The sequence below is a fragment of the Amphiprion ocellaris genome, chromosome 17 (genome assembly GCF_022539595.1).
Source record: "Amphiprion ocellaris isolate individual 3 ecotype Okinawa chromosome 17, ASM2253959v1, whole genome shotgun sequence".
NCBI lineage: Eukaryota > Metazoa > Chordata > Actinopteri > Pomacentridae > Amphiprion > Amphiprion ocellaris.
Genome location: NC_072782.1, coordinates 29424738 through 29439716, shown reverse-complemented (window position 1 = coordinate 29439716; position 14979 = coordinate 29424738). Strand labels below are relative to the sequence as shown.

The following is a 14979-nucleotide window of genomic DNA, read 5'->3' as shown; positions in this document are numbered from 1 at the left end:
TGTTTCAACACAGAACGTTCACATGCATCCACAAACCTCTCAGCACTCAAACACCCACAGACAGGAGGCCGGCTGGACCGAGGCTCGGCGGCGTCCTCAGACCCACGAGTTGGGGAGTCGCTGAACTTGTTGGTCTGGTTTGAAGGCCTCCGTGTGGTCCAGTAGAAGTCCACGTAGTCGGTGTTGGCTTTGAACCGCTGCGACTGGCCACCATCAGGTGGACCGGCTCGTCCTCGTAGGACTCCTCCTGTAGCCTTGAGGGAACCACAGGAACATTCAGTAGATGTTGGAGTTCTTCCTGTCAGGCTCGTGGTAGAACGGCTCTGAAGAATCTTGTACTTGTCTTATCTGGAACAATCTAACAGCCTAAACTGTTAACAGCGGTGTAAAGAAGCAAACACTCAGGCATAGATTAGAACTCAAACTAGATTTATTTTAGAAAACAAATCAGCTTAGAGGCATTTGTTCACACATGTGGCTGAATAGGAGGCCGTCCAATCAGATTTGAGGTCTTCACTCTGTAGGTTGTTTGTTGGGTGAGACTCTTGGACCTCCATCAGCTGATGTGGATGTTTGATGGTCTTCCTCTCGAGTGCCAGATGATTCATCCATGAATTCAGCAGCTACAGACTGAAATGAAGCTCATGCTGCCGTTATTGAATTCCTGTTCCAGATCAAATGTTCAGAGCTCACCTTGAATGCAGCCGTCTGCTGTCTGATAGTTTTTCTCATTGTAGTCTTCAATAAAGTCTTTTTCCTCATGTCAGGATGTGGTGAGACTCTTTCTCAGTCTCTGCAGACGTCCCTCATTGTGCATCTCCAGAGAAGAAACAGAAAAACTGATCACTGCTTCAGCATCAAACGCTCTCCAGCATTGAGAGTGTTTTAGGAATTCATTCATTGTGTTGTGAACTTTGAAGGAGCAGAAACTTTACAGCTGCCAAAGATATGAGCTCCAATTCTGGATGTTTTAGGAAATGAAGTTCATCAAATGAACACTTGATTTTTGCTGATAACTCTCATTAAATTACTGAAGAAATTTAACATAAAAACCTGTAAACTCTCAGGCAGCTTTTGTTAAAGTTTGTCTATAATTCTATGATCATGTTCTGGAACCAGGACTCTGCAGAAGTTCCTTTAATCAGATACTTGTGTGTTTCTATTTAAGGCCTCAGGTTTGAACGTACAGCAGAGGATTAGAAAGGAGTGATTTTAATATTTAAACCAGCCCAGTAAATGTTTGGAGTAAAAATGATTTAAATTTTGATTTAGATAGATTTCTGTCATAAATAATATTGTAATATTGAGTCTCACTTAAATATATCCAGATTAGTTCAGTGTATTTACATTTTATAGAATATTTGATTTCTTAATCTCAATTCTGTAGGGTCTGACCCTAAATATTACAATAATGATGTCAATTTAAATAAATAATGTAGTGCAGAGTCATAAACATTAATCAGCTAAACTTACATAATAAATATCACTGTTCAATCTTAACCTGAACATTCATATTATTGAGGTAAATTTACATAAATCCTGATATTCTAGAGTCTTAACTGGAATATTTCTAACATGAATCTTTTTGTATTGTACTGATAAACAACAATAACCCGACTTTAAGATAATATTTATTGTCTGTGATTGTGCGACTAAATTCCTCCACATTCTGGAACTTTACATGCAGCAACTGTAGGAATAAATAAAAATAGAATCTGTTCATTTCCACATTATGCACATTTATTTATTCTTAATATCTCAGACTGAATGGTAGCTGGCAGTAAAAACAAACTCATCTGCTGGACTGAATTTCCCAAAATGGAAACATGGACAGAATTTAACACTCATGTATCCATGGCAACGCTAAAGTTTCTGCTTCTTACCAAAGTTCACAACACAAGTACAGATTTGAATGTAAAACTTCAGGGATGACTGCTGACCATAAGTATTCTGATCAATACTTCATGATCAATATCAGGACAGATGTTACAATTCCAGCTGTTGCATTAGACTGCAGTTATTCACAGAGAAATTAAAACATCACATTCCTCATAAAAACTAGATGGGACTTTTATTAAATAAAGTGTTGGTGAATAAACTGTAAAAAGTGCAAAGCAGCTCCATTAAATCAGGAGATGTGAGACTTCCACAGCATGGATCACCATCTGCTGTGTTGATTCATAGCTGAATGTCAGAATGAACTGAGCTAGAAAAGCTGCTTTGAGCTGCAACATTACGGTCTGACAATCCAACACCATCACAGTTTTCATCTGGTTGCTTTGCTCCAACATGCTGTGAAGTTCAGTTTTTACCTGAATCAATACAGAGATTCTATTTCCAACTAAGACTGGAATAAATATTAGAATATTATGAGGTTATTAATGCAACTAAATCCTTTCAGATGGAAGGATTTACTTCTAAGTTGTAATTCAAGTTTCAGTTGGAGCTCATTGCATTCACAAAGAAAAACAGTGAAACCTTCATAGCAACATCTAATAAACCTAAAGCTTCCCTGTTGGCTCATTGGTGGAGTTTGTTACTGAGCATCTGAACCTTAAATCCAGTGAGACGACCATCTTCAGTCGAGGCCAGTCAGAGAACTTCAAGACCTTCCATCAGCTGGACCAGATGTGGCATCATCTCCCTCTGAACATCTGGATGACAGGAGAAAAGACAGAATCAAACACAGATCACAGAAATACAATTTATTCACTTTCATCATTTTATAAAAGTAGCATGAACTTTATTAAAACTTTACAACATCAGTAATGAAAGTAAATGTTTTTATCTCGTGTTGAAGCTAAATTTAAAGTCAGTTTTAATGACAGTTTATCCTGAGAGGAGTGAGAATGGAGCTTTTCTTTCCTTTTTAGAATATTCCCTCAAAATATTCTGTTTATTATTGGCTTTAGAAGCATTTTTCTTGACATTTATTTTTAGATACCTCAGACTGATACACTTTGCTGGTTTGCAGATAATTTCATGTACAATGACAATAAAGATCTTCTATTCTAACATATTTTGCTAAAACAAGAACTGAAACCTTCTCAACCATCTCTCAGTCTGCAAAATTCCAACTGCGACAAAGAATTATCTGATGTAGTTATTATTATAATCTTTACTGAACCAGCCCTGGAATGAATAAAAATCTGTATATGGATATGATTTTCTCTGATGGGGTACCAACACAGTATTAGTCAGGTGGTCAGAATGTTCTACTGTTATATTGTCATGCTGATTATATGATCAGTAAATGTTACCATCAATTAAAACGTCCACATTGATCAGGAAAAAAACAAACAATCAGTTCATTCAGAAACTGTGGGGTTAAATCTAAAAACACAGACCTCAACAGCAGTTTGTTTCAAAGCAGAACACCAACCGGTTTTCACTAAAGAAGCTTCCAGAGCAGCAATTAAATCACAGTTTTGTTCCCATTAAGTTCACAGAGTCAGAGTCAGCCAAAATAATGTATACACACACCAGGAAAACAAAAACTTCTATAAATATTTCATTGCAGCAACTAACACAGGTGTTCGGGGGTAAGTTAGCCACCTGTGTTAATTAGCCCGCTAGCTAACTTAGCCGCTTAGCTAGCTAACTTAGCCACTTAGCTAGCTAACGTGTCCGGACCAACTGCTCAAACACGACAAAACACAACTCTTCACAAGTCGCTGATTTAACGTACAACAAAACAACGCTACAGGTTAGAAGTATTTATCTTCTTACCGTGTTTTACTCCAAAAACAAGGTCAACAGCAGCCAGAGATGCTACCAGACGTTCCGACCATCGATATATATAGAAGACTGGATCCGCTCGCACTGTCTGACCAATCACTGCTCTCTGGCTCTGTCAGTCTGACCAATCACTGCTCTCTGGCTCCGCCCTCTGAGAATCTTGTTGTCGTTTGGCTCCACACTTGCTGATGACCACTTCCGGTCTTAGAAAATGAAAAAAACAGACCTTTTTTTCGTTTGTGTCTTGCTGATATCATTTTTTTGTTATTCTAAATATAAAATGAAAATCAAAGCATTTTTAAAATTTCGCATATCCCTTTTTGATCATGAAAAGGAAAAACGCCTTGGATTTCAATTTTATTTTTTGTATTTTAAAACGAAAATCACATAACCACTCCTTTTTTGTTTTTCAATACCCGTTTCAGAACGGAAAATCCAATTACCAGATAAATACACGGACCGAGAGCTCACAATTTCTGAACTAATTCCCTCTTTGAAATGTAAGTTCTTGCTGCTGATTTGATCTTTTCACTGGAGCGCAGAAAATATTGCAAAGCCAAGTGTCTAAAATGAAAAAAGGGAAGCTTCGACCCACTTACACTTGAAAAGACTTATTGTTGATGAAAAACTAAATAAAGTGCTTGAAAACGTGACGCGTCGTGCAGACTTCATTGTTGCTTTGGGAGCAGGTGGCTGCACCCAAACACAGCTCGTCTCTTTGTGGCCTGTTTACCAAAAGTTTCACCGAGTGGCTGCGAGTAAATAATAGTCGTGACAGCAGCTGGCGGGACACCAGATGATCCCCCCCCCCCTCCCCCCTCCCCTCCTCTTCAACCGGACCAAACCAACCAGCCCCCCTCCGGCGCTGCTGGACCCGCTAACCTCCCCGGCTCCTCCCCGCTCTGTCCCGGCCGACCCCCACCTGCACGGAGCGGCAGATGGCGCGGCGTGGTTCGCGGAGACATCTGCGGTCCAGACAATAGGCGCTCTGTGCGGCCCGCTGCAGCCGAGCGGCGCTATTGTGCGCTGCGCCATAGACATGCAGATGAGGAGGAGGAGGAGGAAGAGCAGATGACAGCTCTGAGCGCCTCCCATGCAAATCCGCTGAGTTTGAAACTTTTGTCACCTTCACCCCCTCAATTCATCACCAAGAGAAAGTGAAAACACAACTCACATAGATCATTTGTTTTCATTTTATTGAACTTTTTTTTCTCCATTTTGTTTCAGACATAAATTAGTTTCCAACAAAACCTTCGAGTCAAATCTTCAAACACAATAAAATGTAGATTAATCTAACAAATTCTTATTATGTTTTTATTAATAAACATTAAGTTAATTCAGCCTTTTTCTACCAAAGTGAAACCTTTAGAGATCAGACTTGTTTTTCTTTTTTTTTTTTTAAGTTTCAGAGTATATTTATTTTGTCATCGTTAAATTTCTAAAGTGAAACCTTTAGAGAATTAAGACAATTCTGGAAAGTGGGAAACATTTGCGCTGATGTGCAGCTTGTTGTTGTGTTGCTCAGCGTGAAGAGGACACCTTTAAAAAGTCCCTTTTTAACAAGGCCTCTTCCTCAGCACCGCTTCTTCTCCTACTGCGCGTGCTTTTTTCCACGTGCGACATTTGCTCTGTGGAGAACCACAGGACGCAGAACTCGCTTCTCCTTCCTCTCCAAACCTCATCCGCACAAAGAATGAGGGTCGATGCGTCGCTCCTGTGGCATGCCCGACCTCATTCACACAAAGAATGAGAGTCATCTTGGCATGGACGGGACAGGAGGCGACGGTCCACGGGGGGCCTCCTGGGGGCCCGGCGCCGTGCTGCCTGGACGGGAATCCTCCTCAGGAGTGTCCAGGGATGAGCAGAAACAGGGTCATCCTGCTTTAGGATGAAGTATTTCCAGATGAGAAGCTTTTTGCAGCATCTTCCAGCAAAGAGAGGAGCCCTGAGAGCAGATCAGCGCTCGGGGAGGCTGATCTCAGGAACCCAGTCGTTCAGACGGCGGCTCTCCTCACAGAACAGGTGCAGCTTCTCCAGAGCTGGATCCTCCCAAGAACCTTCAGCTGGGTTCTGATCAAACACAAGAAGAACAAGAGGAGGTTTAGTCTCACGTTTCTACACACAAAGCAGCACATTTACAGCTTTAAAGGTCTTCTAAATGCCGTGGCTTCCACTGAGCTCTACGCACCGTGATGAGGACGCAGTGAGCGTCTTCCAGCTGCTCCGCCTTGTCTCCAACTATCTCCACCAGACGCTGCATGTCGCTCACTCTGACGATGCTGATGTCGTTGTCGAAGCAGAAGGACTGGATGAGGGTGAAGTGGATCTGCAGGGCGATGTCACACTCGAACTCCTCGTCCATGGCCAGGACGCAGAAAGACACGCTGTCCGGATCACTGTGGAGACAAAACAAACACCTTTAGATCCAATCCTCAACATGATACACACTGGTGAGAATGTGACATCAGCTGAACATCAGAGTTTCATACTTACAGATTCATAACTTTTGCGCACTCGTAGACCCCCACGGTGAGGGAGTCGTTGTCCTTGGCGGCCTCCAGAACCTCCTCCAGGGCCGTTCCGGTGCACGAGGCGCACTCGGTGGTGGTTTTCTGGATCAGAACCTCCTCAAGAGTCATGATGAAGATATTCCGCAGTTTTCAGTGGAGCTTTAGAGAGTGTGATCGGAGAGTAAATCCGAGAGAGAGCAGAGTGCTTTCAGACCTGCGCTCTGCCGCTTTTATACCCTGCAGCTCGTGCGGCGCAGTGAAAGCGCTGCGCCCTGATTGGCTGGAGCTGAATGGTGTATTGGTATGATAATGCTATTGTCACACTCCGGCTCGTGGCAGATTGATGGCGGTCATCGAGCCACGCACGCTCCCCTTCTGCACGCAGGAGCCTCCAAACTAAAAATAGATGAATTGAAAAACAAAGTTTGATCAGTTTGCAGCATCAGTTTTCTGCAAAACAATTAAAACACGACTCCAACTGCACAGATGCATCCTGCACATTTTGCACATTTGCATGCATTCAGAAGAGTTACATTAAATTCTACATGCAGAAAAAGGTACACATTTACTTACTGCTTCAGATGCAAACACTAAACCTTAAATCAAACGTTAAAACTCCACTGTGAACTGTCCTACTTGTAAACTCTAAATGTTTTTCCTTTGATTTTGAACTTTTTGCTGATCTAATTTCAGCAGGACATGGAGAAAGTGTAAAAGCTCCCCTCCCCCCAGCAGCAGCAGCAGCAGCAGCAGAGAAAGGGCAGGTGGATGATGCCATCTGTGGACTAGAAGCTGGCCATAAAAACGGCCTCATTGTGCACACAGAAGCCCCTCTATTATCACGGTCCCCCATACAAATGCAAATAACCAGCGCGTGCCAGAACGCTGTGCGTGCTGCGCAATCTGCACTGCTGGCCCATGCTGACCACGTGGCCATCAGCTGTCCAGAAAATCCTTGCTGTTTTTTTTTTTTTTTTAAATTTATTTACTCTGGGGAGTTCAGGAGGCACACGAACAGGACTGTAAAGGGAGAGCGGTCCAACTTTGTTGCACTGATGTTTGGTATTTGGTGCATGAGTCCAATAAATGCATTTATCTGTGGTTTAAAGGGCAGCTTTCTACGAATTAGCCAACTTTTACGCACAACTGTGTCTTACCATTCTTCAGATTAAGGAGTTTCTGCAGAGCAAATTGCGTTTATTTGGTCGGATTTAGTAAAGATCCACTACATGTCTTTCTGTGGTCTTAAATGAACTTACATCTGACAGATGTCTTTTGTCTCCATATTTGTAACCAAACCGAAACTTTTACGCGCAGCTCTTCTTCATCTGTTCATCCAAACAGAGAGTTTCTGCTCAACAGTTCGTGTTTATTTGGTCAGATTTAGTAATCACTCACCAAATTTCTTTCTCTGGTTTTAAATAAAACCTACATGACAACTTTCTATCATGTATCCAAAACTTTATGCATAACGAAACTTTTACGCACAGCTCTGTTTCATCCATTTCTCCGATTAAAGAGTGTCTACACAACAGATCTTGTTTGTTTGGTCATATTTAGTAAAGATCCACTACATGTTTTCCTGTGGTCTTAAATAAACCCACATCTGACAGCTTGCCATTATGTATCCATAACTTTAAGCATAACTAGACTTTTACGCACAACTGTATTTCATCCATTCCTCATCTTAAAGAGTATCTACATGACATAACATAATAACATAATTAGTAAAGGTTAACCAAATGTCTTTCTGTGGTTTTAAATAAAACTTACATCGTTCCATTATGTATCCCTAACTGTAACCACAGCGAAACTACTACTACAGCTCTGTTTCATTCATTCCTCTGATTAAAGAGTTTCTGCACAACAGAACTCTTTTGTTTGATGATATTTAGTAAAGATTCACTAAATTTCTCTCCGTGGTTTTAAATAAAACCTGCATCTGACATCTTTCCATTAGTTATCCATAACTTTAAAATGGCGCACGCGTCTGTTTGATTTGTTTCATTGATGGAGCAGTTCTTCTCCAACATTTCGTGCTTATTCGGAGCAATTTCATCTGCATAATGATCCAAAACACATCTCGCATCAGGTCGGGCCTGCTGCCACTGCTGCGTAAACAGAGGAGGGGGGCTGGAGCTGAGAGGCGGTGCAGGAGACACAGGTTGGCGGTGATTGATTCAGCGCTATTGTTCTGCGGATGGGAGAGCAGCAGATGGAGAACTGTCGCTATGAGAGGACCCCCCTTCCACCCTCCTCTCCTCTCTACTAAACCCAGGTCAACCTCGACCCCAGGGCGCGCCGAGCTTTTGTCTACAAGTCTCCACATTCGCCGGTCTGTTGTCTGAGTTTTGATTAAATTTGAATGCCAAAGCGGAGAGCTTACGGTCCAAACTTTCAAAATGAAAAGTGTTATCTCCCAAAAAAAAAAAAAAAACGATGCCAGGCGTGTAAAGGCAGATAAAAATCACTTTCAGTTTGAGATGTAAACACCTGCAAGAATGCTGGACGTGTTTCTGACAACAAAACGCTTATCTGGACATTATTGCAGCAACACTGTCAGCTGTTTACATCCACATCGCTTTCAGTTATTGCTGCAAACTCTTCCTCACATCAGCTGGCCGAGAGGCGTAATTTTGGCCCAAAGTGCGGTTCGGATCCAGCTGATAGGGGCTCTGATCTATTTTAGGAAGGATCAACTTGCATGACCACGGGGCAGGCGCGTGCAAATCGATACGGACCTATTGTTGCTGAAGCACATCTGCCAGACGGAGGCCTCCGAGGCGGAGCGCGACAGGTGTTGGTGGTTAAAGCTGCTTTCTGGTGACCTGCGGCGCTCAGCGGAGCCCAGCCTCTGCGTGATAATGGAAAGTGATCAAAGTTGCCAGATAAGTCCAGCTTCTTTTGTAGATATTTGGCCTCTGGTTCGCAAAAAATGACTCATATTTAAGGAAAAATGCGCACATTTTAGTAGATAAAGTACAATAAGAAGGCTATATGTGTTTTGTTTTGATCAGTAAGTGATTTTTTGAGCAACAAATGCAAAAATAACTCAAAACTACTCGTCATAAAGCTGCATTCTGCTTATTTTAGTTTCATCCAAATATCATATCTGCAGCTGAATAGCAAAACACGCTCAGCAGGTGCTGCCTGACTCTCCCTTTGTCCGGCCTCCCCGCTCCCGCCCCCCTCGGGACAGATGGTATCTCCCGGTTGCCGTGGATACTGACGCAGAGAAGACAGATAAAAGCATGCAGGCATCTCCAGATGCCACGCGCCGCGAGTGAGCGCCGTCTTTACGCATGCAAAGCAGCGGCGCGTGCCACTGCTTAATCTGCAAGAAACAAGAGTTCAAACTGTGAAACTGGTCACGAGTCTAAAAAACAGTGTCTGTCTGACGTCCAGTACAGGAGGAACAATGAAAACTTTAACTTTTACTGACAAACAACAATGACAAACTGCAGTTTTCTTCTTTCTGGTAATAAATATTGACTTTTCCAAACTTTATCACATAGAATTTGTTCTTTTCTGTCAGGATCTGCAAATTCTAGCCTCTGCAAACATGATGTGACTTCTAAAAATGGATGTTACTGACCAATTTCAGCTTCTTTAGCTGCAAAGTACATTTGCTTGACACACATGTTGCACATATTTGTGATATTTTACTTGTATACAGTCCGATTTGGTTGAAATTAGCATTCAGAGGTCAAATATTAGCCTCAGTGACTCCAAAAAAAAGTATGAGAAAGTCAAAATGTCAAACTGCACCTGAGCAGCATTGATGAAGAAAAGCCTGAAACCAAAACAACCTGAGAACAAAAACACATCAAAATTTTCATCTCCATTTATTAGGTTTTTTTTCAAATAGGAAAACCTTTTCAGGGATGCACATACAGTATATTTTAGTTAAAAACCTTCAATAAGTGCCACATTTTCTTTTTATATTGCTTCAAAGTTATTTAAAGATGCACCTTCACCATCGGACCAGTCAGCCATTGGCTTCCATTCATTTCTGCCCAACATGAAAACAAACTAGAAAACTTTTAAAACTTTCTGTATTTGTGCATTCAGCTAATTTTTGTCAGAGTTACATTAGTTTAAGTTGGAATTAAAGTTAACCAAAGTTAGTTCAGGTTGATTTGATCTTAATTCTAAGCTTTGTTCTCTCTGAACATCAACTTAACTTTGCTAAAAAATCAACAGACTCAGTAAACAAATGGAGGTCAGTGGTTTAATGGACTGATTTGGCGATACTTTTAACGACGGAGTGGATGAATTTGTCCATTAGAATAGAACAGAATGTCTTTATTGTCATTGTACAATGAAACTGAAGGTGCAATCCTACCATAGGTGTCATAGAAAAGTTAAAAGACTGGGATAAAGAATTTAAAAACTAGAATAAACTATAAAAAAAGGAGAATTAAAAGTACAAAGTGCCCTGGAGTGTAATTGAGAAATAAATAAAACAAAAACATTTCATCCACACATAAACAATCATCATCAGATGACTGCACATGTATGATTGTTATTCTATTTTGATATTGTTTAGAGCAGTTATGGCTCTAGGTATATTTTAGTTCTTTTTTTTAAAGGTTTCATTGCAGCTTGTGTTTGGCGTCCATTGATTTCCATTAATGGCATGTAGAAAATCAATAACAAGTTGCTTCAGTTGTGTAAATCATGGCAGAGAAGCGACACTTCTTACTGGTTTTAACAGACGGCATCATGTCACACCCATCCTAGCTTCCCTCCACTGGCTCCCTGCTGGTTTTAGAATTGATTTTAAGATTTTGCTGATCTTAAAGCTCTCCAGGGTCTCACTTCAAGCTACATTTATGATCTGTTGACCCCATATGAGCCTCAGGTGGATCCCTTTTGGGCGTTCCAAAGTCCAGGCTTCAATCTAAAGGTGACCGAACGTTTTCCATCAGGACCTCGACTTTGGAACGACCTGCCTGAGGACAGAAGCCCTGCAGGGTCACTAACGTCTTTAAAATCACTTCTGAAAAACACATTTTTATAGATTTGCTTTTATGTGAAGTATATTTCTGGCTTTATTTAGTTTTAGTGCTTTATTCTGTATTATTTTAGATGTTCTCGTTTTATTTTACTTTTAGCTGCCTGGTTCTTTGGTGTGATGTCCTCTAATTCTTTCATTCTCAATTTTTTTATTTTTAATGTCTAATTTTAACCCTCAATCTTATTCTTTAGATTTTAAACTGCCTTGTTCCTTTGTTTGATATGACTGCTAATCTAGCTAATTATTCATTTCATTTATTGTCATTGTGAATATTCATTTTAATTGACTGCTCTGACTTGTCTCCTATATCTTCACTGATTGTCTGTGTTGCTCTTCTTCGTCTTCTTCTTCCAAAATCATCCTGTAACTGCACGGTGATGCACTTTCTAAAGTTGTTTTAGAAGCAGTATTAGTCACGAATACAGAAGCAGAAGCTTTAAGTGGAAGTAAAACATCTTAGAATGCAGAAATAAGCGTCTGCATGGATCGTCAACAGGTTAAATTTATGGTTTGTGCTGTAGATGTAAGTATCCTGCTGTCTCGTCCTCTATCACTCTGACTGGGAGCCTCTAATCCTTCCACAACTTTGAGGACTTCACTCTGATCTTCTTGTGTGGTTTCATTATTCCTGTAAGCTCAAAGAATCATTTAAAGGTCACAGAGTTTCTACATGGGATCCTTTCAGCCGGAGCTGCCCCCGACTTTCTAAGACTTTTCTATGGGCACGCGTCCCTCAGGGAGGGGGGAGGATGGGGGAGGATGGGGGAGGATGGGGGAGGATGGGGGAGGCTGCTGGCCTGTTGTGGCCTTTGTGCTCCAGGGAGCCAATAGGAAGCTGAGCGTGTGCCGGGTCTGTGCTATAAAAGCTGTCAGAGTTCCTGGAAGCAGCACAAACTCTTCTTCTTCATCTTCTGTGGACTTCTGTGAACACAGTTAGCTGATTGAACATGCAGTCTCCTGGAAAATCTCTGAAGGAAGCTCTGCTGTGTGCTCAGAGTGAAGACCGGCTCACTGTAGGAGTCTACGAGAGCGCCAAGATCATGACTGAGTAAGTGAACAGGCTTACAAGGGACTTTGTGGAGATTTAAGTTGACTTACACTATCATTCAAAAGTTTGGGGTCACTTAGCAATGTCCTTATTTTTGAAAGAAAAGTAGTTTTTTCAATGAAGATAACATTAAATGAGTGATAAATCCAGTGTAGACATTGTTAATGTGGTAAATGACTATTCTAGCTGGAAACGGCTGATTTTTAATGGAATATCTCCATAGAGGTACAGAGGAACATTTCCAGCAACCATCACTCCTGTGTTCTAATGCTACATTGTGTTAGTTAATGGTGTTGAAAGGCTCATTGATGATTAGAAAACCCTTGTGCAATTATGTTAGCACATGAATGAAAGCGTGAGTTTTCATGGAAAACATGAAACTGTCTGGGAGACCCCAAACCTTTGAACGAGTCTGGACCATGTTGAGGATTGGATCTAAAGGTGTTTGTTTTGTCTCCACAGTGATCCGGACAGCGTGTCTTTCTGCGTCCTGGCCATGGACGAGGAGTTCGAGTGTGACATCGCCCTGCAGATCCACTTCACCCTCATCCAGTCCTTCTGCTTCGACAACGACATCAGCATCGTCAGAGTGAGCGACATGCAGCGTCTGGTGGAGATAGTTGGAGACAAGGCGGAGCAGCTGGAAGACGCTCACTGCGTCCTCATCACGGTGCGTAGAGCTCAGTGGAAGCCACGGCATTTAGAAGACCTTTAAAGCTGTAAATGTGCTGCTTTGTGTGTAGAAACGTGAGACTAAACCTCCTCTTGTTCTTCTTGTGTTTGATCAGAACCCAGCTGAAGGTTCTTGGGAGGATCCAGCTCTGGAGAAGCTGCACCTGTTCTGTGAGGAGAGCCGCCGTCTGAACGACTGGGTTCCTGAGATCAGCCTCCCCGAGCGCTGATCTGCTCTCAGGGCTCCTCTCTTTGCTGGAAGATGCTGCAAAAAGCTTCTCATCTGGAAATACTTCATCCTAAAGCAGGATGACCCTGTTTCTGCTCATCCCTGGACACTCCTGAGGAGGATTCCCGTCCAGGCAGCACGGCGCCGGGCCCCCAGGAGGCCCCCCGTGGACCGTCGCCTCCTGTCCCGTCCATGCCAAGATGACTCTCATTCTTTGTGTGAATGAGGTCGGGCATGCCACAGGAGCGACGCATCGACCCTCATTCTTTGTGCGGATGAGGTTTGGAGAGGAAGGAGAAGCGAGTTCTGCGTCCTGTGGTTCTCCACAGAGCAAATGTCGCACGTGGAAAAAAGCACGCGCAGTAGGAGAAGAAGCGGTGCTGAGGAAGAGGCCTTGTTAAAAAGGGACTTTTTAAAGGTGTCCTCTTCACGCTGAGCAACACAACAACAAGCTGCACATCAGCGCAAATGTTTCCCACTTTCCAGAATTGTCTTAATTCTCTAAAGGTTTCACTTTAGAAATTTAACGATGACAAAATAAATATACTCTGAAACTTAAAAAAAAAAAAAAGAAAATCAAGTCTGATCTCTAAAGGTTTCACTTTAGAAATTTAACAAAGACAAAAATATTCCTTAAAAACTATCTAAAGGTTTCACTTTAGATATTTAACATTGAAAAAACTACAAAAAGTGTTTAAAAAAAAAAAGGTGTAAATTGATTCTGAATCTTGAAGTGTGGAACAAAAAAATGAAAATGTAGAACTTTGACTTCAGCTTTCTGTCAAATGAGATATTTTGTTAACTACTTATCGGCTGTTTGTAGGATGAAAGAATATAAATAAAACATCTGAATTCAGTTTTTCTCACTGGCTGTTCTTTGACTTTTTTTTGGTCTGAACTTTCCTGTTGTAAACTTGCAGGTTTTTGGACCTTTCTTTGAGATTTTTTTGCTAAAATTTCATTTATTTTTAAATCTGATTGTGCACAAACTCAGCTGTAATCACTCAAACCATCCAGAACTCACTGGAAACATGTCAGCTCTGTACTGTGACACACAATTTCACCTCATTCTTCATGAGAAACCAGGAAAAAAAGTATTCAGTCTGTAAATCTTCCACTTGAAACGTGAGCAGTTAAATATTCCACCATGCAGCAGCCTAATAAAGCTTCATTTTCTATCTAGAACATCAAGCTTAAAGGAATATTCAGGCATTTTTGTCTTTTTTGCAGAGTCTTAGAAGAGAAGATCAATACCTCTTTTATCTCTTTAAGCAGGTGGTGTCCAACCTGGGGGTCTGGGCCCGCTCAAGGGGTTGCTTGATAAATCTGAGGGGTCACAAGATGAATAGAGAATAAAAAAAGCAGGAAAAAATATTTCTGAGATTTTTACCTCCATTCTATCTTTCTTCATGAATTTGCTGCTCCTCCTCTAATCTAAATCCCAGCGTTGAATTTCAAAAAAGAAACTGACTTCTTTTCCATTGCAGGATCTCCTTTCCTTTCCCTCCTCTGTATCAGCTCAGTGTGAAGTTCAGCTGTTTTGTGAAAAATAGGGGAAATATAACATATTTTTCTCACATAAAAGCCCATTTTGGAACCTCTTTTGCTCACTAATATGCAGTTATAAAGTCAGACACATCTGTAGCTACACTTGTAGTCTATATTAGTAGTTCAGCTAAAATGCTTATTGGCTCATTTAAAGTGCAGCTCCTGTGTTTGGATTAATAAAAAAAAAAAAGAAGTAGTGAACATTTTACAGAGA

At 41.4% G+C, this 14979-nt stretch overlaps 2 protein-coding genes and 1 long non-coding RNA gene across 3 annotated transcripts; 1 reads left to right on the top strand and 2 right to left on the bottom strand.

The window, feature by feature from the left end:
• Positions 1–239: 239 nt before the first annotated feature.
• LOC129350905 (uncharacterized) lies at positions 240–3829 on the bottom strand. Its single transcript, XR_008604483.1, has 3 exons — positions 3730–3829; positions 473–2654; positions 240–371 (listed from the first exon to the last, which is right to left on the bottom strand). It is a non-coding gene; the product is annotated as an uncharacterized LOC129350905 (long non-coding RNA).
• A 1088-nt stretch (positions 3830–4917) lies between these two features.
• On the bottom strand, positions 4918–6461 carry gadd45gb.1 (growth arrest and DNA-damage-inducible, gamma b, tandem duplicate 1). The gene is made up of 3 exons (XM_023294997.3): positions 6232–6461; positions 5927–6134; positions 4918–5808 (listed from the first exon to the last, which is right to left on the bottom strand). Exons 1-3 carry the CDS (start codon positions 6375–6377, stop codon positions 5695–5697), a joined length of 468 nt encoding a protein of 155 aa, XP_023150765.1. The 5' UTR covers positions 6378–6461; the 3' UTR covers positions 4918–5694.
• A 5697-nt stretch (positions 6462–12158) lies between these two features.
• Positions 12159–14074, top strand: LOC111585481 (growth arrest and DNA damage-inducible protein GADD45 gamma-like). The gene is made up of 3 exons (XM_023294998.3): positions 12159–12316; positions 12779–12986; positions 13105–14074. Exons 1-3 carry the CDS (start codon positions 12216–12218, stop codon positions 13216–13218), a joined length of 423 nt encoding a protein of 140 aa, XP_023150766.1. The 5' UTR covers positions 12159–12215; the 3' UTR covers positions 13219–14074.
• Positions 14075–14979: the final 905 nt, after the last annotated feature.

Bases quoted from the DNA above. Each gene is read 5' to 3' on its own strand.
- gadd45gb.1 (XM_023294997.3), bottom strand. From the start codon at position 6,377: ATGACTCTTGAGGAGGTTCTGATCCAGAAAACCACCACCGAGTGCGCC. The intron at 6,135-6,231 runs GTAAGTATGAAA...TTGTCTCCACAG, and splicing joins TGCGCAAAAGTTATGAATCT to TGATCCGGACAGCGTGTCTT. The intron at 5,809-5,926 runs GTGCGTAGAGCT...GTGTTTGATCAG, and splicing joins CTCACTGCGTCCTCATCACG to AACCCAGCTGAAGGTTCTTG.
- LOC111585481 (XM_023294998.3), top strand. From the start codon at position 12,216: ATGCAGTCTCCTGGAAAATCTCTGAAGGAAGCTCTGCTGTGTGCTCAG. The intron at 12,317-12,778 runs GTAAGTGAACAG...TTGTCTCCACAG, and splicing joins AGCGCCAAGATCATGACTGA to TGATCCGGACAGCGTGTCTT. The intron at 12,987-13,104 runs GTGCGTAGAGCT...GTGTTTGATCAG, and splicing joins CTCACTGCGTCCTCATCACG to AACCCAGCTGAAGGTTCTTG.